Source organism: Arvicola amphibius, chromosome 3, assembly GCF_903992535.2.
Source record: "Arvicola amphibius chromosome 3, mArvAmp1.2, whole genome shotgun sequence".
NCBI classification, from domain to species: Eukaryota; Metazoa; Chordata; class Mammalia; order Rodentia; family Cricetidae; genus Arvicola; species Arvicola amphibius.
In genome coordinates this window covers 163270908-163293541 of record NC_052049.1, presented here as the reverse complement: position 1 = coordinate 163293541, position 22634 = coordinate 163270908, and the positions used below count along the sequence as shown (strand labels likewise).

Here is a 22634-nt window from a genome sequence, read left to right as displayed (position 1 = left end):
GATGGGCTCCATCATGGCAGGATGCATGGTAGCAGGAAGCTGAGAGAGATCACATACTCAACCATGAGCACGGAGCAAAGAGAGTGAAATCAAAGGAGAGTGGGGCTTTCTCTCTAAGCCCTCCCCCAGTGGCACCCTTCCTCCAGCCAGTCTGCTAGTCTCCCTAAACAGCACCAGCACCTGGGATCAGGTGTTCAAATACCCCAGCCTAGGGGGACGTGTCTTACTCAAACCACCACACAACCCAAGCAAAGGGCATCCATATGTCTTACCACAGATCGTAACTGTGAACGCCTGGCAATGCTCTCTGGATTCCATTTGACTTCCCTATGGTCCCTAGATAAAAATTGTTGCTCAGAAGGGAACCCCTGGAAGGAGAATGCTGAATAAAAGATGTGCCCTGTGCCGTGATCTGTGCCTGTAGGTGGCGCTCTTGCTCTCGGAAGCACCTGGAGAAACTAGGACAAAGAAAATGGCCATGGTGCTCTTTTGCCCCACCCAAACATGGCATGGGCTGAGGTTTGTTTGATTGACTGTGGTCCTCTGTGTTGGTTGGAATTTAAGATCCAACTTGTCAAAAACAGCTAATTCTGATCTGATTTAATACGGAAGTAGCCTTGTGGTGGTCTCTTTCATGGTGTTCAGTATTCCTCTTAGTCAGGTTAAGGTATGGTGAGCAGGGTTGGGGAGTCTGTAGGTCCTCCACAGGAGCTGGTTCACTCCTGTCTGGGGGAATCTGTTTTCCTAGAGCTTTTTTTTACCTAAATTATCTCCCATCCTGGTTCCATGAGAGTTAACCCCTCAGAGCCTCAACCTAACGGAAGTTTCTTGCACCCCAGTTTGCATTGCTTCCTTAGTTTTTGACTGCTTCCCTCATAGACAGGTGTCCTGTGTTAGGTGTCCTTAGCTTAGCAATAGGCTTAGCAGAAGTCACCAAGGACACATGAAACTGGATCAGGGTCCCATCTTCACTTCATGTCAGAAACACATCTCCGTCACTCTCCTGGCCAAACTCCAGGATGCCCTACCCACCAAGGAGTATTTTACTGTTCTTGATGTTTGTTCGTTCCGTCTGGTGCACAAGGGTTACTTGGCCACCGAGACATTTCCCTGGGCCCTCCCTGCATTGCTGAGAAACTTTCCATTCTGGGATCAGTACTGACCCAAAAGGTCACCTAAGACACCGGAAGCACATTTCTCCCAAGGGAGGGCATCTGAGCACTCTACCAAATGGATTTGAAAGCCAAGAGGAGACCTTGTTGGGAAAGAATAAGCTTGTTGTTTCATGGGGGAACACACAAATCAAAAGTAACGCAGCAAAATAATTAAAATTTATTTTTAGTTTATGCATATGGATGTTTTGTTTGCATTTATTGTCAGTGCAATTCATGCATACAGTGCCTCTGGAGGTCAGAAGAGGGTGTTGGAGCCTCTGGAACTGGAGTTACAGCAATTCTTAGCTGCCATGTGGATGCTAGGAATCGAACGCTAGGGTCCTATGCAGAGCAAGCACTCTTGACTGCTGAGCTTTCTCTCTAGCCCACAGTTTCTTTTTGCAAAAAGGGTGCACTAGAACCCAAACTAGGCTAGTGAGCATGTGTAGCCAAGATGTCCCCTGGCTTTTATCTCTAATTCAGATGGTGACTGCGTCTCATCCCATTGGTGAGAATTTGAGCTTACAATCTGCTATGATAGGCTGTTGGGTGTGAAGGAGATTCAGGGCACACAAGCCCTTGTTGGGCTAACTACTTTTGATAGAAAAAGACCGTTTCTCACAGTAGCAATTATGTAAAATTCATCTTTAACTGCGCACAGATTTATTTCTTTAATTTGTGTGGGTGTTTTGTCTGCATGTGTGTCTACCACATGAGTGCCTGGTGCCCAGGAAAGTCAAGAAGATCAGCGGATTTTCTGGAACTTCAGTTATAGATGTGAGGTGCCGTGAAGATTCTGGGTTTTAAACCTGGGTCCTCTGGAAGAGCAGCCAATACTCTTAAGCACTGAGCCATCTGTCCAACCCTAAATTCACCTTTTTTGTTGTTGTTTTTGTTTTGTTTTTGTTTTTTTTTTTTTTGAGACAAGGTTTCTTTATGTATCCATAGTGGTCCTGGAACTCACTCTGTAGATCAGGCTGGCCTCAGACTCACAGAAATCCACCTGCCTCTCCTCCCAAATGCTGGGATTAAAGGTGTGTACCATTACAGCCCTGGAAATTCATCTTAAGTATCACTAGGTTCTCAATTCTATACAGTATTCAAATAAAAGGCTCTACTCCTGTCTTTGCTTCAACAACAACAACAACAAAAACAAAGCAAGAGAACAAAACAGTCCAGCTTTTGTAATGCAGTCTTTATTTTTATAATGTTCTTGGGATCAAATTGGCCGCATCACGAGGTAGCTTACCTTATAGTCTTACTCTTTGGCTTAACAATAACATTTTCCTATTATTGGTGGTTTTGTTAATTATTGACAGTGGTTATAGAAGTTGTGAATTATGTTATTATATATATTATATTCACAACATATATATCATAATATACGTGAGTAAGCTCAGAGAAATCCATCCTCCTCTACAGCAGAAAGGACAGTGCCCCTAGAGGCTGTCTCCTGCCATGTTTTCTCCTGGAAGTTTTGTGTGTCTTGGGGAAATTTGGTCAAGGTGTGCCAGTGTTGTTAAGGTTTGCCTAAGGGAAGGTGCTGTGTCCTGCCTGGCTTGGTCCTGGAAACCTGATTGGGGCAACAAGGGATGGATAAAGGACAGACACGCATACAGAGATAGGGATAGGATGGACTGTGCTTACTTCATTGGAGGGCACCTACTAGCTACACATGCGTTCTGTACACCACAGGGGGAAGGGTTAGCTAGGAGGTCTCCTAAGGGAGCCGTCTCAGCTTGCAGTCATCCAGACTTCAGACAGGACACAGTAATACCATGGCACATGGGTACAGGACCATCCACAGGAACAGAGATAACCCATCAGGGGCTGCATCCGTGAAGAAAACTGACCCCCCCCTTTCCACCAGCCATCAGCTGCCACTAGCTCCTCAGCTGTGGGTGGGGCCTCGTGCGCCCTTCTGCCTCTCTTGTTTTCCACTTGGCACTATTTCCTGGACACTCAACTTCCACACTTAAGCCCAGTCCTTTCTTTTCTACAGCCGAGTCCTGTTCCAGTTTGTACTGGAACTGTCTGTCCTCTTTTACCGATTCTCCCACAGACCAACGTCGCCATTGTTTCCAGAGCAATGTAGTAACTTCTAAAGCCGTGTTTGTATGGGGGAGTGTGTTCTTGTAGGATTCTAACCTCCGCTGTGCTTCTCCAGCATGGAGTTGTCAGAGCTCTGGAGCAAGTGAGCAGCCAGGCAGTTTCTGCAGAGACTTTTATGACAGCCTCCAGAAACTCACGTCATGTTCTGTTAAACAAGAGATTCCCCCATGGTCTGCTCAGGAGACTTAGGAACCGTTCTGCAGGGGGTTATGACAGGTCATAGATAAGGGTTGAAACCACTACATTTTCTCTCTCTGACCATCCTAGCCTTGGCTTCAAATCTCCCTACTCGTTACAGTTTGGATACCAAATGCCTCCACTGGCACGTGTGGTAAATACTTGCTTGGTCCTGGGTCAGGGTTCTGAAAACTTGAGAAGGCAGAGCCTAGCCAGAGGCCCCAGGTCACTGGGGTGAGTGAGTCCGTGGACTAAATCTTGTCTTGGGCCCTCTGGGGTGAGTCCGTGGACTAAATCTTGTCTTGGGCCCTCTGGGGTGAGTCCGTGGACTATATCTTGTCTTGGGCCCTCTCTCGTGCTTTCTCTGCTCCCCGTCTCGTTCTCCCTGCTTCCTGTCCACTATATGCCATGCCAACTCTGAGCTGTTCTGCCTAAGTTCATGGGGCCAAGCTACAGGGCAAACTCTCTGAAACCATGAGCCAAAATAAGGGTTTTTGTTATTGTTTTTGTTTTTGTTTTTCTACAACAAACACAAAGTAATGTACTGTGCCACCTGTCACAACTTTTCAGAACTTTCCAAGAAAGGAATTGCAAGACCTCGGGTGGTAAGTCCAGAATGTGTTTGGAGAGTTTCACCTCTCCTTCCCAGGCAGCTCCAGAGAGACATGGCTCCCCTATCTCACATTCCTCCTTGGAGCTGGGGAGGATGTCCCAGTGGGTTTGGCATCCTAAATATCTCCTAGCCGCCCTAACTGGGTTTACATGGACAGAGTCTCCAAGAAACAAGGCTCTTCTGTGAACTAAAATGTGGAGAATGGGAGGGACTCAGCATGGGGCTGGGTCAGGGGGTGGGACTTTGTAGTTCACGGACAGCGGTTGGCTGGTCGTCCTACAGCATCATAGGAAATAGCTAGAGGCCCGGGGGGGGGGGGGGGGGGGGAGAGGGAAGAGATAAGCTTGGAAGAATAAAATTTTGTGTTGAGTTTTAGATCAGTGTGTTTGAATGATTTGTCTTACAAAAGGAGGCTTTTATTGTACTCTGAGGTCAGAGAGAAGCAGCATAGATTTTTAATCCTCATTGAATCATTGACACCAAGGTTGGCGATAGGGCATTCTGTGGTCAGTTTTCACAGAGATAGCAAGCAGAGCCAGCTTTCTGTGATGACATGTTCAGGAGAGTAAATGACTAAACACTCTCTAACAAATACTCCTCCTGCTAGACCATCACACACAGAGGTCTTAACTCAGCAGAGCCTGGAAGCATGGTTTCCCCTACCTACTGAGAAACCTTCTTTGCCCGTTTAATGTGCGTGTCTCAAAATTCAACTTCAGTGATTAGCGCAGATTAATCACGGTGCTTTGCATTCTCTAAACTACTTATGCCAACAGCCTCTTCCCCCAAGGTTCGTATCATTGATCTTAAGGCTTGATCGCATCCACAATGTTAAGCTAGGTTGATTGTGGTGGTTTGAATAAAAAAACGCCGCCCCATAGGCTCACGTATTTGAACATGTGATCCCCAGCTTTGGTGTTATTTGGAGAGCTTATGAACCCCTAAGGAGATGGAGCCCTGGCTAGAGGACATACATCATTTGGGGAGGGCTTTGAGGATTTCGAGCCTTGTGCCATTTCTGGTTCTGTCTGTCTTTCTGTCCGTCCGTCCGTCTGTCTGTCTGTCTGTGACTCAGTCTCTCCGTGCTTCCTGTGTGTGAAGCCAAAGTGTAATCCGCCAGCTTTCTGCGCTCTTCCCACCGTGATGGAAGCTGAAGTAAATGCTCTCCTCTTTAAGTTGCTTTTGGTCCTGGGATTTTTGTCACAGCAGCAGAAAGCGACTGAGACGCTGATGGATGAAGGACTGGGGTGCACACAGTGCTAGTTGCTACTTTCTTGGCTGGGGGCAGAGACCACAGCTTGCATTCCTTCCCAAACTTGCCACTTGTGAGTTCAGGTCACAGTGCTTTAGCACGGTTTGAAATGTAAAGGACACAAGGAATGATTTGAAAAGAGAACCTGTTTTAGAGTCCTGAATCAAGGAATGCTTGAGTCGTGATACGTAGAGGGGAAAGGGACTCTAGCCAGTCCCAACCTTGCCTTCCCCCATTCCCTCTGCCTTGCTAAAAACCCTTAGATGACATTCCTAACGCTAGCCCGCAAGTTCCATTCTCTTATTTGGCCACTTCATCCTATTGGGGCTGACCACCAGGGTCCAGCTATCAAAGTATTGAAGTCCGTCAATCAAAAGCCCCCTTTTTGCAACCTTAATTAACATGCCCAATCAAAATTAACCAACTCACCCTAACATAGGGTTTCCCCTTTTACCTTTATAAACTGCCATTTACCATGTCTGTCTCCTCTATCAGAGGCAGTTCTTTGTCCCTCTGGGACAAATATCCTTTACCCTTCTCCCTTATTCCCTTCCTCTTCTCCCTTGTCCTCAATCTCCTGTGTTTGTCTCTTATTCCCTAGCCGACTTTGAAGTCCCTACAGAGGGCACACAGGAGTGTCTCTCCACCCTTAGCCAGATTCATGGACTAGAAGGCTCATTCTGTACCACTACAGTCACTGCCAATGCCCACGTGGTGAGGCTGCACCTTCCTGAAGCATAGTCTAAAGCCATCGAGTAACTGCCCATAAAGGCTAGCAGTCATCCATGGAGTACCTGGTGTCTCGTCCTTGTCATGACTAGGGTACAGATGGTCCGGCAGTGATGCAAGAGTTGGCCAGAACTCTTGAGCAGTTTTCAGCCTGAAAAAGGCCTCATGAGATAAAACACCTTACTTTGGCCTGTAGCATGAATAATAGAAACCTAGAGACAGATATTGGGGTTCAAGCTGAAGATTAGAAAAACAAAACACCCAAGCCACTAGAAAAGTCTCACCTTTTACCAAGGCTGGGCGTCTGCAGACTGAGCCCTGAGCCTCTGTCTCCTCCCGTTTTCTATTTCCCTGTAGTGCTGGGATTAAAGGTGTGTGACTGCCTAATACTGGGATTAAAGGTGTGAGGCACCACCACCAGGATCTGTTTCTGCTTTGATCTTATGTAGCCCAGGGTGGCCTTGAACTCACAGAGATCTATCTACCTCTGTCTCCCAAATTCTGGGATTGAAGGTGTGTGCCACCACTGCCTGGCCTCTAGTGTCTTAGTTTTGCCCTCTAATTTTCAGGTAAACTTTATTTATTAAAACATAAGTAAAATATCACTGTATTTCCCCTTTTGTCTAAAATAAAAAAGAAGGCTATAGCTAATATAAGAAAAACTATATACAATAAGTACAGTAACTGGTACAGGCAGTAAACACATCAACAATGTCTAGTCCATTTGCATTTGACAAATTCAAAGAAAATACTTCATATCTGTCCTGTCTTGGTGAGTCCAAAGTTTTATACCTGTTTTACTTTCTACCACAACTTGCATTACTACCACAGCCTGCCCATTCTGCCCTCCTCAGCACCCCTTGACTTTTTAAGAGACTTTTAATTGACACGGTTTACTTGCAAAATACATTTTTTTAAAAGTAGTTATATTTTTGAAACAGCTTTGGTGAGTTAGCCATGCCATGTGCGTGTTGTCCTTTTTCTTGAGGTATGGTTGACATTCTAAAACAAGCGTGCTAAGCCTAGCAGTGTCTTGAAGGGGAAAAGGGGAGAGACACACACAGAGAGAGAGGGAGGGAGGGACAGAGGGGAGGGGGGATCTAAAGCAGGCTGGTTCCAGAGGCAGCTGCTTCCAAAACTTCAGCAAATGCGGAGTTGATACTATGGGTGAAACAGACTTCTCCCAGAATGTCAGAAAGATGGCTGAAGCATACATTAAAAAGTGAAACCCTATCTTGCTGGATTCCTTGTTTCAGTCTTGAGAAATGATCAGCCACCTGAATTGTTTAGCTGGGGGCGTGGGTGGGTGGGTTTTTAAGAGAGAGAGAGTCACTGGACCTTGCAGTTGACAAATGTAGAAAAACACACACACAAATTCTTGGCCTTGGAGCCATGGCTCAGCTGTTGACTGAGGTTTCTGTCCTGCCTGGTTCCTGCGATCGTGAAATCCCAAAGAAATCACACAGAGGTCTACTAACTATAAGCTGATTGGCTCATTAGCTCAGGCTTCTTATTACCTCCTACAAATTGTATTAGCCCATTATTCTTGTCTACGCTAGCCACATGGCTTGGTACCTTTTTCAGTGAGGCAGTCACATCTTGCTTCTGTGGCGAGCTCACAATTGCAGAAGAATGGGCTTCCCTCTTCTCAGAATTCTCCTGTTCTCATTGTCCCGCCTATACTTCCTGCCTAGCTACTGGCCAATCAGTGTTTATTTAAAATATAATTAACAGAATATAGACCGTTCTCCCACACCACGAGCTGCTCGTTCTTCCAGAGACCCAGTTATGGTTCCTAGCACCCATATCAGACCGCTCACGATTGTCTGTAACTCCAGCCTCAGAGGATATGATGCCTGTGGCCTCCAGAGTCACCCACACATGCGTGGCATGCGCTCACGCAGACACATGCACAAATAAAATCTTTTAAAAAGGAAAAAAAAAAATCTTAATATAGTTTATGCTTTTAAAAATACCAACTCTGTAAGTCACCAACTTTAGAAACTTCTTGGAAGGAAATCATAGATAAATAATTCATGCTGCATATTTTAGAAAAACAGACTCTGGAATAAAAGGTCTTGGTAGGACGTTGCAGGCTGCAAGAGACGCTGTGCTCTTTGTCGCTGCTGAATTATACCTGAGCGAGCCCACACTGAAGTTTTGAAAACCTGTAATTACGACGGGATGTGCTTTGATGGCTAGATCTGAAAAATATGGGTGCTGTCATCAGCTGACTGAGCTTGGGATAATTGTGTGTGTTGTACACCCTTCTCCAGGTGTGAGTTCTAACAGACGCCTCTGGCTCTCTCCTTCTGCTCAGGTCGATACCCCTGTCCCTCCTGCTTGGACCTTTGCTAAAAAGTGAATCCTGCTTGGTCTCACCCAGTTGTCATAATCCATTCTTATGTCATTGCTTTGGGCTTGGACATGTGTCTCGTTTCTAGGGAGGGGAGGGGCTAGGAGATGCTGAGCTGCTCTGATAACAGAGAGATACACAGGATTGTCTCACCCTCTCTGCCTACTACCAGATATGGCTGTGATGCTTGGGAATATGGCATCAGTTTCTGACACTAAGAGAAGCCAGCCTTGGGAGAGGACAAATGCGGACCATTGCTAAGAGCAGAAAAGTTAGGAAGTGGTAGGTGCTTTTTGAGCTGTTGTCCTAGTCCTGTGACTGGCAGTGTCGCTGGGTCTTGTTGGTTTAGCGAGGGTTTTCTGTTGCCTGCAGCTAACCCATCTTCTTGGATGCACGGATAATCCAGGGTTAAGAAAAAATAACAACCACGGTTATATCATGATCACATCTCCCTTTGTGTCCTCAGAGAAGGAGTCCCTTGCAAGGGCTCAGTGTTTTGTAGTACCAGTGGTGGGGTTTTTGTTTGCTTACTTTAACAGAAGTAAAATAATGATGGCTTTTAAGAGGTTGTGAAATTGAGGGAGTTGGGAAGAGACTGGGAGACTTTGGAAACAATTTGAGCTGATAAGCCATCAAGGAAATGGGTTCTCTTCATCTACTAGGATGCTGTTTCTTATCCACATGTGAAAACGGCTCATCACCATCCTGGGATTTAGAGCCCGGGAAGTGGTGGGGGTTTAGGCTGGGCTGGAGTGGGCAACCTCCTTTTGACTTGGAATTACCAGACTCCCCTCACTCAGGGGTCACTGACCAGAAGTGGATGGAGTACCTGCTTACAGCTGGTTGCAAAGGAGCTTGGAAAATATTCTCTGTCCGTGTGTCCCACTAAGCCCAGAGAAGTCTGATCGTAAGGGGTACAGGTAGAGGCACCGGTCACAGTGTGCCTGTGGCGGTGTACAGGAAGGAAACAAGGGCGGAGTGTTGGGTACCACTCTGAATGTGAAGCAGGGTGGGCGGAGCCACATTGGTCAAATTCTTTGAACGCTCTGGGGCCTTGTGCCAGTTTTGCTCTGTCCTGACCTTGAGCCAGGTGGCATTTAAAACCTCTTCAGACTCTGACTTTCCTTGCTGTTCCCAGCGGGCAGTCTCTTGCTTGGGATGGGGAAAGAGTGAGCAGGGGCAAGAAAGGAGCAGAATAAGTCCCTTGCGTGAGTTGCGGGCACCAGTCCATCTGAGAGTCACAGGCTGGCGCTTATCGGCCACTCTGCTGTGCTGTCTGTTACGCCCTTCACAACCCAGGGCTCAGTTTCCTCGGGGAGAAAAGGATGACTCGCAAAGGCTTGAAACGGTGCTCCAGACTTACACACTGACCCTGAGTCCCGACTGTGTGGAAGAGACTAAATGAGGTGGAATTGGGGTATTGTCAGATTGTTGAAGTTCTAAAATATGGGGTAAAGATCACTGGGCCCGGTGTGGCCAGGACATGCTTGGGGACTAATCTTCAGTATTGATCAGTGTCTTTCTTCCACTGCTGTCTGCCCCATAACAGCTGCCACATCTGGACATGGTATTGTCATGCACGGTACACATCACCTTTCCAGGTACCCTAGGTGAGAGAGGTGTCTGGGAAAGGCAGGCGTAGGGTCGAGCATAGGCGTTCAGGGCAGTCACACCTCAGTGCCCCTGGGTGGCATGTGAGAGGGTTCTGCTGCACAGAGGGCAGGGGCGCGCTGAGCTTGCTCCTGGGGAGAATACGTGGTGGCAAGAGGTGGGACCTTAACCTGGGAGACAAGGACCAGCTCACGCAGCGAGCCTGGGCGTGCAAACGCTCTGTTGCTGTCATACTTTTGTAAATTGCAGTCGCAAATGCACCAACTCCAGGTCACTCTTTGGGGCACTCTCAGAATTGCCTGATCCAGGGAGCTGACCCGCTGTCTCTTAGTCTGAGATAATCACCTTTGTGCCCTCCCTCTCCTTCCCTGGAGGCTCTGGTTTCCTGCGACCTAATGTTTGGCTACTCATGACCTGACTAATTCGACTGTACGCTTACTTTTAAGATTATTAGTAAGCTCGCTTTATTGTACTGAACTCACTAGTAAAAACATCACACCGCCAGCTTAAAGTAGGCACGCAAACAAACCCTTACCCAGCCCCGCACTCGGTACAATCTCCGTGAAGCTCTGTAGAGTTAGAGTGGCCCTCCTGAAGTCCTGGACTTCACTTAGTGTTTTATACTCTGGTTCTCATTTACATTTTTTATGTACTTACCCAGCACAAAGAAAAACTATGGCAGAATCGAAACTGGAAAAGCAGCTAGCTTTATACACTCTTTCATGACTCATCTGTCCTTTTGCCTGCATTCCAGCTCCTTTTAAAAAAAAAAAAAGCTGGCCTTGCTTTTTAACGTTGGACATCGTGGGGGCAGAGAGTCACACAATGGTCCTTGCGGGTCCAGCGGCAGCTCCAGCAGTGTTTTGCCAGCCTCCTCACCCTGCCTCAAACCCCGGGGGGTTTTGTTTGCTTATTTGTGAGATTTATTTGTTTTTATTTATTTCATTTGTATGGCTGTTTTGATATGTGCACTACATCCAGGCTGTGCATGCAGAGGTCAGAAGAGGGCATTAGATTTCCTGGAACTGGAGTTACTTATGGTTGCAAGCTGCCATGTGGGTGTTGGGAATTGAACTCAGGTCCTTTGGGACAGCAGTGCTGAGTCGTCTCTCCGGCCCCACCCTCTGTTTTTACAGCAGTTCCGGGTCTCGTATCCTTTCCTCTGTAAATCTGTAGTGCGTTTCAGCGTTGAGTTTCAAGATGCCGCCTTCCACCCCCTAGAAGTGTTCTTTATCCTGTGCTGTGCCTGAGGTCCTTTTCATTTAGAGGGGCACCCATGGACGTCAGGAATACGTGTGTGTGTGTGAGAGAGTGAATGAACGAGTTTGCTTCTGCTTTGGAAGCAAGTTCACAGATTAGAGCTGGAGATCCCTGGTCCCAGACGGATTGCTGTGAGCACGGAGCACCCCATTCCAGCACCACATTCCAGTCTGTTCTCCTGGGCTTTCCTGGCGGCTCAAGAATTCATCCATCTTCATCAGTCTCCAAGGCTGGTTTATTCCTAGCCAGGCAGCTTTGATTTTGCGATTAAACTCCTTTCTGAAGCAGCCTCAGAAAGACGGCTCCTCGGATGCTTCCTCAGTCTGTGCTTGGTTCATGTTTACTTTGCAGTTACATGATTTTTTTTTAATCTTTACTTAGGCCAAAATGATTATGATAGAAACAACTCAGAGTATAGGATCTATCCCAAGTATTTTCTTTATTTAATTCTATCTTTCTATTCCTGGTGGTATTACTTTAAGCTGCACACGTGGAAGATAATTGAATGCATATTTTCTTTCGAGTAGCCATGGTCACATTTAAAATCCTAAATTCTGTATGTTTTGAAGGGGAAACCAGAGCCTGTTGCCTGATGTGGCCTCCTTGGTTTTTACAAGGTTAAAAATAGTTGAGGGCTCAGTTCTGGAAGCCTCCGCTGATGGAATAGTAGCTTGGAAAAATGCCTTTGACGTGTTTCTTTCCCTTTAATTCAGGAGCGGTAGTTACTGTAATGGAAGGGGATCTGCTCATTATCTTGTGCCATTTCAACTCTGTGTTTTTCTTATGCTGTTCAGATTTATGGTTAAGTCAAAGGAAATTAGCGGGACTCTCCTGTTCATGTGGTCAGAAATCCAGTGTAATAATTCTGGGTTTGAGGTGTTTCTAACCAGGGACTAGAGCTATGTCCAGTGGACACCTTCTAACAGGTAAGGCCATCTTCTGTTCAGTCGGAACATGGTGATTGTGTCCACAGGAATATTTTAGGGAGTTGGGTTTGGTTATGATGCATGTTGGACCAAGAACATCTTTTCCATGGAAAGTGATGGGACCTACGTGTGACCTGTGTGAGTGGGGTGGGGTGTCTGAGGAGCTGCAGTAGCCCTAGCAGCAAGCACTGGGTTCCTGTGGAGGCACACACATGAAAATGGCAGGAAGGAAACCCAAGGACAGCATGACTTACTAAGTGCCTCTCTTAACCTCTTGGCTGACATAGCAAAAAAGGAAGAGAACTCTGGATAATCAAGGTTGCATCCTGGACTACAGAGCTGAACCATGGCCATACCTGGTAATCTTTGGATTTCTGCTGTGGGAACTTACTAGCTAAGGCGTATGTTCCAGGATGGAAATCCTTGGGCGAGACTGGGCACAGCAGTTGAGCTGAAGTCTCACCATGGAAGAGGAGCCAGATTTGGCTGCCTACCCTGGGCCAGTGAATAGGGAAGTGGCTAGGATTTGGGGGAAGAAAACACAGCATGAAGCAGGAGCAAAGAGTGAAAGAGTGAATCTCTGGGTCTAGGTAGGCACGGTGCAGGGTGTCAGTATGGCTGCACCGGAATCTCTGGGTCTGGGTAGGCACGGTGTCAGTATGTCCTCACCGGAGCCGAAGAGTCAGATGTAGTGCATCTCTGCCATGCGCCAACTGCTCTGGCATCTGCAGAGGGCACTACTCACCACGTCTCCTTGCTCACGTTCTTATCCCCAGACTTACTGAAGTCAAGGTCTCATGACTCCTAGAAACAAAATCGGTCTCTTGTCTTGAGAGTCTGTAGAAAATAAACAGCCAATCTGGGGATGACCTATGGCCTTCTGGAGCCTCATCCTGTCCACTCAGTTAGGCTTCCCGTCCACTGAAGGAGTGTCCCCGGCAGGGAATACCTACAGTGACAGACCGTGCTGCCGCCATTTCCCATCAGCAAGTACACACTGACCCTTTGGCCTCTTAGCTTCATTATAAACCAGTGTCTTTAAATTCCTGCAGATTTGGGGTTCTGCCTACATTATTTAGCTGTTATTAAAAGTAAGAACAAAGCATGGTCTCCGTCCCCATGTCTTCTGCTCAAGTGGACCCCAGAAGACGCCATGTGTCTACTTCATGGTTTAGTCACCCTTGAGCTGGGCTGTGTGCGGAGCTTGAGGATGTGGCCCAGCACAGGTGGAAACTGAGGCTTGCTAGAGAGTCAGATAGGACACAGACACCGAGGGGATGGAAGAGAAACGGAGTGTTCCCACTGAAAAGTCAGGATAGGCAGAAATGGCAGCAGCCCGGAGATTGGAAGCTGCAAGGCAGTTCTGTGAGCTTAGCCGTGGCTAATGCAGCATACCCTCTGTTTTACGTCTGAGCCTAAACATGGCCCCTTTCTCCAAAAGCATTGAGCAAGTCAAGGAATATGGGCAAGATGGAACGGTGTTGTAGGGTGCAGATCCCGGTTTGTGCTTTGTGGTAAAGATGCAAGACTTTTTTTCTCTTTTCTGTCAGTTAAGGTTTGCTTTGTATCAAGTTCTCAACATCTACTGCCTTAAAGCAACAGTCGTGATACTCGTGTGTGAGTGTGTGGTTTGGCCGCGTTTCCTCTGGTCTGGATCAACTCCTCTGAGAAGTGTCCGGGCTTGGGGGAGCTGGGTGGTCTAGGGTACCCTCACTCGTGTGTTGTTATTGGCAGATGGGTTGTTTGGAGAAAGCCCCAGTAGGGTCTGTTTTCATTGGATCCACGTGGTTTCTCATCCTCTAGCAAACAAGCCTGTAAGTCCTCTCATAGTTCAGCCCCGGTGCATTTCGGGCCCCTACATGCAACCCATCTGCTATTTTCCCACTAGCCAAAACAGGTCTCTTGGAGCTTGTTACATTAGTCCATGGATACAGAAAAAGTGTGAATTGGAAGCCATTACTGTCATACACGCATCATGCAGCAAACCTGGGGTTAGCTCAGCAGGTAATGATTGCCGCTACCTGCCGCCCACCTGAAGACAGCTCTGAGCCACACTGTGGTGAACTCCTTAGGAAGAGTCCGTGTCAAGGAAAGCTGTACGATCTATGCAGCTGTTCTAGCAGCCTCTTCTGGGAAATCCACCAAGGGACCGGAGGCAGAAAGTTAGTGAAGGGCCAGATGGAGCCCAGAAGCCGGAGAAAGCCGTTGCGTCCTGCGTGTGAACACAGGGCAACCAAAAGGCAGGTCTAGGCTGGGAGGGGCTGGAGCAAGAGGTGCCACCTGGGCCCAAGAATCAAGGACAATTTCCCTGGGCCAGCACAGGCCCGGGGCGAGAGACCCAAGACCAGATTCGAAGCAGAGCTGAAGGGAAAACCACGTTCACCTATCCAACAGGAACCAAAAAAAACTGAGTCAAGAAACTCCATCCTACATCCTGGTCTACAAGAGCTAGTTCCAGGACAGGCTCTAAAAAAGCTGCAGAGAAACCCTGTCTCGAAAAACCAAAAAAAAAAAAAAAAAAAAAAAGAAAGAAACTCCATCCTAAACTGAATTGCCCTAGAGGAATGAATCAGTCGTGGAGTAGGTGAGATAGCTACCACAGCCGTGTTCTCTAGAATGTCTCCTGCACGCCAGGGATCGTACTTAACCTTGATTTCGGTCCACACAATCCCCTAAGGCAGTTAGTTTCCAGAGGAGAAACTGCCTCAGAAAGGTTGAGTAATGTTATCAGTCTCCAAGCTTGTTACGTGTCTAACCCCACAGCACCGAGCCTTTTCTCTGCAGCAGGCTGCTGTCGACATCATTAGGCAGCCAGGCCCGTAGGACCCTTCTGACAGTAAAGCTTGGAAGACCCCGGTGCTGCCTCCCCGGCAGAAGCTCTAGCAGACGGCCTCATAGAGGAGAATGCACAAAGATGGCATCAGCCACAAAAGATGGTGGAGAAAACCGTGAAGAAAAGACGCAGTTCACATGAGAGTACAAAGATACCAAAGTTTTCTCTAAGCCTTACTTCCCATTCCACAATCTTTAGATGCCTGCCTTCCCTAAATTGAAAGGATCCCCAAGGCTTGAGTGCAGTCATCCTGTTACCCAGGAGAATGAAGGAAGCAGATTGTAAGTTTGAGGTTAGCCTGGGCTGCATGGTGATATTAAAAAAAAAAACCAACCAAATAAAACCCCTCAGAATCATTTTATTAAGTTATTGATAGAATAAAGCCAATCAGGAAAGACTGGGCACTAAGGGGCTCTCAGACCCATGGCCACAGAAGGAAGGCAGCTGTAGAAGTTCTGACCTACCAAGAGTGAGTTTGGTCTATGCTCTCAGTAGACTTTGACGAGAGTCAGTATGTAACGTTGAAGGAGACTCTGCAACCTGCAAGAGAGAACCCGAGAGCTGCGGACACCTCCCCTCACACCCTGGCACCACCACTTAGTAACTTCTCACTCACAAGCTTCGGTTTCCTGTCTGTGCAGCAGAAATGCACACACCAACCTAGCAGTGTGTGAACGAGGTCACAGTTGGGGCACACGTGACACCAGCTTGCTCAGTGCTGGCTGAATCAAAGCCTCTGGAAATGGATGGTTGTGAGCAGGTAGGAGTCCCTAGCTGGAAGAAGGGATGAAGGTTGACTACTGCCCGGCAGGGGGCCACCAGGGAGGTTCCCACGAAGGAGGAGTGCTGGCGGTCCACTCTGCTCTGAGATGGTGGAGTGTTTTCATGTGTCTTTTAGAAAAAGGTATCCCCTTGGTAAACAAAATTCCGACAGGTTCCTTCCTAAAGGAGAGGTGCAGGACTGTGGGGAGAGGATCTGGAGCAAGGGGTGCAGGACAGCATGTGGGGAGAGGATAGGGAGCAAGGGGTGCAGGACTGCAGGGTGAGGATCAGGAGAAAGGGGTACAGGACCGCGTGTAGGGAGAGGATCTGGAGCAAGGGTGCAGGCTCTGGCTCCTGCCTCGCTCCTGGCAGATCCTTTTCTTCATAAAGTAGCTTATTTAACAGTCCACATGCCACACACCTCCCTCGCCCCAGTGAGAAGCTGGCGGCTCTTCAGTGCGTCAGTGCAGACTGGTACTTAGTCATGCCTTCTTCACATTACCAAGTGCACTTCTGCCTGACTTTGTCTATCCAGGCTCTGTGGGAGATTGAATTTGAAGTGGGTGGTAAAGACTTGGGCTTGTAACAACTGTTACAGTCTTATTGTTATAATCTTTTTTTATTTGTTTTTTTTTGTTTTTCAAGACAGGGTTTCTCTGTGTAGCTCTGGCTGTCCTGGTTCTCACTCTGTAGACCAAGGCTGGCCTCGAACTCACAGAGATCTGCCTGCTCTGACTCCTGAGTGCCGGGATTAAAGGTGTGCACCACCACTTGACATATTTGTTATCATCTTAAGAGTGTCTTCTAAGGAAAATATGATGTCTTTTCCAAGTTCCACTCAAAACCCCAGTGAGAACTAGAAAATAAATCCAATATGGCGGTGAGATGGCTCAGCAGGTAAAGAAAGGCAAGCCTGGTGGCCCAAGTTCAGTTCTCAGGATCCATGTGGAAGGAAAGAACTGACCTCACAAAGTTGACCTTTGACCTGCACAGGTGCAGTATGGCACATGCACTACCCCCCCACCACCACACACACACACACACACACACACACACACACAAATAATAAAACTCTCATATGAGGCTGGTAGAATAAAATTACAGTACCCTTTTTTTTTCATGGATGGAAAATTAAGGGTCTTACTGAGTACTAAGAAAGTAAAAGTTCTGTTGCATAGTTCTGATGTTTGAAGAAATTAGAGTGGGGGAGGGGGAGCTGCAGGAAGACCCAAGCCACAGTGGCCTGGAGTGGACCATTCCTCTGACTGATTGGTGGGCTGTTTGTACAGAAGCAGTCAGCATCCCTGAAGGCAGTATCGTGGGACACATTGCAGTGGCTGATGTCCAAATTTTGATGCAATGTCAAGGTCATCTTGGCAGACGGTTCACCAAAAAGTTGAAGATGGAAAGTTTGAGGTGATGATGGGGCGAGCTGGTCCTTGTGCAGGGTTTGCTGTCTGTGGCATTATGCATGCTCCATGAACGTTCTTTGCGCTTCTCTGGACCGTTGTCTCTAAACATTCTCCTCGCCCACTGACAGCAGGTGAGGGGCGTACTAGCAGACTCTCACGTTCTCATTTGGGCTTCTCTGGGGACAGTGACTTCCAGAGCAAGTGGTTGTTCTCCAGTTGGGATCCAGGCCTCCTTACCAGGGAACAGACTTCTCTTTCTCCTTGAACATTGTTCCTTCCCTTTGTTTTCTCCACAGGACAGGTTCCGGGTTTGAGGTGAAGCCATGAAGAGCAAGTAGAACAGACAATAATGCTTTACCGTAATCGCTTCTTGGTGCTGCTGGCCCTGGCTGGGCTGCTGGCCTTCCTGAGCCTCAGCCTGCAGTTCTGTGAGTACTTGTGGGCCGCAGGAGGGTAGACGACTTTGCTGGGAGACTAAGGGCCTGGGTTTGTGGGCAGCAAGGAAACCCTGGGGCTTTTTCATTATTGGTACTCACAGTGAATGGTTGGAAGCAGGAATCCTAAACTGGCGTCTTTTCTTTCTTTGAGTCCAGGTCTCACTCTGTAGCCCAAACTAGCCTCAATTTAATGATGCTCCCTCCTTAGCCTCCTAGGCCAGCCTCGCCGTACATTCTTTGAACTTATACATACGTTCCCAAACTGCTTGCTTATTCTCATTGACATCCATCCCCAAGGTCTAGAGGGTTCATCTTGATTTCTCATGCTGGGCAGAGGCATTTGACCTTTGGTTCCTTGAAGACCAAGTGGCTGTTCAGCCGTTGATGGGGCTAGGGTAGCTCAGGATAGGGTGGGGAAATTAGGTTGCTGGTATGAAACTTGGTCCCTGGGTGGCAGAGGCTGCTCACAGGAGGTCCCAAGTAGCAAGGTAAGGACTCTCTGGTAAAGCTCATCTATGAGCCTCCCCAATTCATCGTCTTCCACTGAGTCTTTATGCTCACACTGTACCCCAAATCTGTGCTCCCCACACTTGCCATGAGAAGGTCTATCCAGGAACTCAAATCCTGCCTCAGTTTCTCATTGATTACAGCCCTTCAGAGGTGGCCTACTGTCCCCTGTGTCCCCCCCCCTGCTTGGCTTTCTCCAAGGAACCAGCCTTTCCCTGAGCTCACTCCTGCCACCCTGCATGGATCAGCTCTTCCCCCATCTCCTTCCATCCTTTTAGCCCTTGCTTTCTTTCCTCTAGGTACCGTCCATTGCTGCAAGGGTTTGATGCTTTTGTGATGTACATCAGGATTCCACAAGCCAGCTCCCTTTCCCTAGTCACGAAGCCTCACTGTGCCCTTTCCTCTGTGTGTCTCAGGAACCCACATGCCCAGAGCAGAGTGGGTGTCTTGAACGTCTATTGAATGAATGAGTCTGTGACTACTCTGGAAGCATCTCCCCTTCCTTTGGGTTCTGTGTGCTGGAAACCGAGGAGGCGCTGGCACAATGCTGAGAACTGTGTTTGCTGTCACCTGGCTTCTCTGTTTTCCCACCTCACCCTGATGGGTGGGAGCTCTGTGGGGAGGTGCCATTTCTGTTTCACTTTGAGTGACAGAAATAGGAACAGGTGGCTCAGTGAGTGGGGAGTGCAGAGGAATGTGGGAGACTTGGCATTAAGAGTGGGTGGTTTGAAGAAAGAAAGCTTTGAGGCTTGCCTGATTTACCACAGGGTGGTATAGGCTCACCCCTGTGCACGTGACAGGCCGCTCTAACAGTGAAGAGGCCCAAAAATACTTATTTCATCCTTCCAATATTGGAAGTGGTCAAGAGAAGGTGACCAGAGACGTGCAGAAGTACTCCAGATGGCTAATGACCTGCAAAAATAGAAACCTTCCAATAAGTGGGGTCTGGCTTTCAGTGGTTTCATTGTTTGTAGTTTTTCATTGGAAATTTTCCACCGTTTGGTGGAGGAGGAGGAACCTGCAGTCAGCCTGGAGTTCTAGCCTGAGCCCTGGGCGGGCTCAGAAGTAAATGTGGCTCCCTTGTGTTCTCAGGCATCTCTCGCATGAGCTGGCCTGTGTGGCACTGAATGGCCCTGTGTGTCTTGCTTGTACCACACTTGTGAATGTTCGTCTCTGTTAGGAGGGCCGCTTTTCAGCTACACTTTTTAAAGGAAAATTTTGCAGACTAAATTGGCCTGGCTGGACCCGAGTTCTTCACTCTGGAGTACCCTGCAGTGCAGAAAGCCTGAGAGATGGACGTCCGCGCTGCCCTCCTCCTCCTAGGTAATCTGCAGCTTTGGAACCTGCCTGTCTGCAGAGAAATGACACTTGGTTGCTTCATTTATTTGATTGCTTTATTAATTGCTTATTATTATAGTGTAAGAAACTTTGAGTCACAAAACAAAGATGGACTCATTCTTTGTTCTTACCCTAAAATATACATGCTTTTCTTTATTGTTCCTTTTGACAATTTTTTTGAATACCATTCTGGCAATGTTATTGTTTGAAACAATATAGTTGTGGTTTGTGTGTGTGTGTGTGTGTGTGTGTGCTTTATGTAAAAAGTATGGTTTCACTTTCTGAAACTACTGTGTATCTTCTTATATCTTGCTGGTAGATCAATATTCCTGTTGAAATTTTGGATATGGAAACATTTTGACGCGGGTCAGGAGTGAGACATGGGATTGTTTAAACAAGCATGTCTCCTCATAGACAGAGGACGTGAGGAGTCAAGTCGCATGTGTCTGTGAAGTGCTTGCTGTGCTCGGTGTTGTGGAGACAGAGGGGAAGGACCTGGACAGCATAGAGTACCACTCATAGCTTCTCAGCACGTCCATCTGTGATAACACGAATGGCTTGTGTGCACTGAAGGTCCTTAGTGAAATTATTTCACACACACACACACACACTTCAGTTCCTTAGTTTTGAAAATAACTTCTCGAATTCAAGGATGCTTTGTTACAACATGGAAAGACTGTTAGGATCTGAAGACATCTGAGTCGTTTCTGCTTTTTCTGCCCGTTTATAATCTCCCATTTCCCCTCTGCAGCATTTCTTCTGTCTGTGTTTTGTGCTCTCTCAATCTTCTCCTTCCCCAAATGGCAGTGTGACAGGCGCACACAGACTCTGAAACTGTGGCCTTGATTCGAATGGTAGCTTCCTCATTAAGCAGCTGGCTACTCTGCACCTTCCTTCATAAGAGAATTAATCATCATAATTTTGCAAGGTTGGCATGAGAATAGACACTTGTGGAAACTTCTTGGCTGGTGCAAGCCTCTTCGTTACCAACGGCTCCTTTGCAAAGTTGGTACAAGAGTGTAGATTTTGGGAAAGTCCTGGCCCATGGCAGCTGCTGTTTCTTCTGTAAAATGGAGCTGATTATTATGGTTTTGCAAGATTGATTGAGAGCTGAGAGCTTTTGGGAAAACCCTTGGCCCACAGAAGTCTGACTGACTGTAAGTCTGTACGCAAACCAGAGCCCTGCCAGAGTGCATTCTCATGGTATACTAGCATCCCAGAAGGTGGGCAGAGCTTCTTACTTCAGCTATTGAGTGAAAGAAAGCTTGAGATTTACCATCCGTTTATTTGCTTTTAATCAGAGTCCGTTGGCTGACAGTGAATCTATGTGGTGTTTATGGCACTTGCATCAGGGAGGCATCCTCTTGGGTGGAACCTCAATTGGCCACAGCAGAGTTCATCTGCAGTAGTGAAAGCCAGTGTTGTCGTCAGGGTCTGACACGTCCTTCCTGCAGGAGGCGTTGGCCTGTTCTGTATGACCCGATGGACTCAGAGACGCATTTGCATTGGGCAGGAAGTGGAGCTGCTGAAGATTCAGGGTTATGTCAAGGTGTGTGTTCTCCCCCCAGGAGTTGGCACACTCTGTAAGGTCACTCTCTAAAGAGGACAGTCAGGCAAGTCATTGGGCCCAATCACATTTTGTATCTTTAAACTCTAAAGTTTTATTAATTTTATCTTTCCTTGTTGATCCAGTGTTGGGAGTATGTGCAGTTTTGTTCTTTAGCTAATATTCCTGCTTTGTCACTGGCCTGGGAGTTGAGTCCCTTGGGAGCCACAGGCCCCTCTGACCAGTGGAGGAGTCTCAGGAGCAGAGACTGGGAATGCTGGGCAGGCAAGGGGTGGGGCATGGTGGAGTGGGTGGAGCATGGACGCTGGAGCCTGCCACTAACCAGCTTTCCAGGCTCAGAGAAGCTGAGTGCCATCTCTGTGCCTCAGTTTCCCCTCAGTGAAGTGGAGATCGTGATGGATAGAGTTGGTGAGGACTCTGCAACATATAGTACAGTCAGTGCTTGACACATAGTAATCCTGACGTGTGTTAAATGAATCAAGATCACTTATGGCAGAGTAGTATGGCAGGATAGAAGAGAGGAACTCTGTCCAGTCTGGGGAGTCAGGGGACATATGAGGTCATGCTTGAGGGAGAATAAGAGTTGTCTGGGGAGGACACTAGAGAAGAGTGTCCCTGGCAGATGGAAGCTGTGCAGAGGCAGAGCAGAAGGGAACCCCAGCAGCAGAGACGCCACCACGCAATTAGCATATTGGAGAGGGCAGAGCCCACTTCTGTTTTCTCCAGAATGTGGACATCCAAGTGCTAGGGTCAGCATTGCCTTGGGATCGTGTTTAAAATGCACATTCCCAAACAAGCAAACAGAAATGTCTGCAGCCCTCCCTACAGAATCTGACTCTCGGTGGGAGCAGAGCCCAGGATCTGTGTTAAGAGCCAGCACCCGGGTGTGTCTCAGGTATAGTGTGAACTGGTGGAAGGGTGTCGCTGGCTGATGCAACTCTGAGGCTCTTTCACTTACACAGTCAAAGACTGGGGGTGGCTCAGAGGCGGCCGTTAGCCCTGAAAGCAAGAAGCAAAACCCGGAGTGTCACCGTGTGCGTGGGGCTTTATGACTGCTTGGGAGGTGGGATGGGGCAGAGTGACCCTACCTTGAAACCCAGAGTCTGCTGGGGTAGTCACTAGATACTCTGTCCATCCACATGTTCATTCGGAGGTCTCCTGCGGGACTCCATGCAAGAGGAAGATACCAGCTGAGGGAAATGAAATATCCAGACAGAGGGGAGGCGGGAAGATTGCTCAGGACAAGAAGTGTGCAGAGCTCAGGAAAAGGAAGTGGAGTGAGCATGGTGCACAGGGCACCTTGAAGCGCACGAGGGCTGCATGGTTGCAGTGCCCGGCCCAAAGTGGATCTTGGTCGAAGGCCTAGGAAAGACCGAGTCTGCAGCCACTGTTTGTGGCTTTGTGTTCACCATCATGCAGTCTGGGCTGGGAGGAACCTGATCGTGTACAGGCTGTGAACTTGTTTGCTTTGGCCCAGCCAATGTTTCCAGGTTTTAAAAATTATTTACCAGTTTCACATAAACTTTCAGCTCTTGTTTGAAAAGTCATTTTCCCTGGCATCTGAGACCTCTGGCTCCGTCCTGCTCAG

At 47.8% G+C, this 22634-nt stretch overlaps 1 protein-coding gene across 2 annotated transcripts in view; it reads left to right on the top strand.

Moving 5' to 3' along the window:
* Nucleotides 1-22634, top strand: part of Pxylp1 (2-phosphoxylose phosphatase 1) — a 62344-nt gene that overhangs the window by 13534 nt on the left and 26176 nt on the right. For both annotated transcript variants that reach the window (XM_038324176.1, XM_038324174.1), the window contains one exon: nucleotides 17494-17625. In XM_038324176.1, the coding sequence (XP_038180104.1) occupies nucleotides 17547-17625 (79 nt within the window). In that variant the 5' untranslated portion in view covers nucleotides 17494-17546. The remainder of the gene's footprint in view (nucleotides 1-17493; nucleotides 17626-22634) is intronic.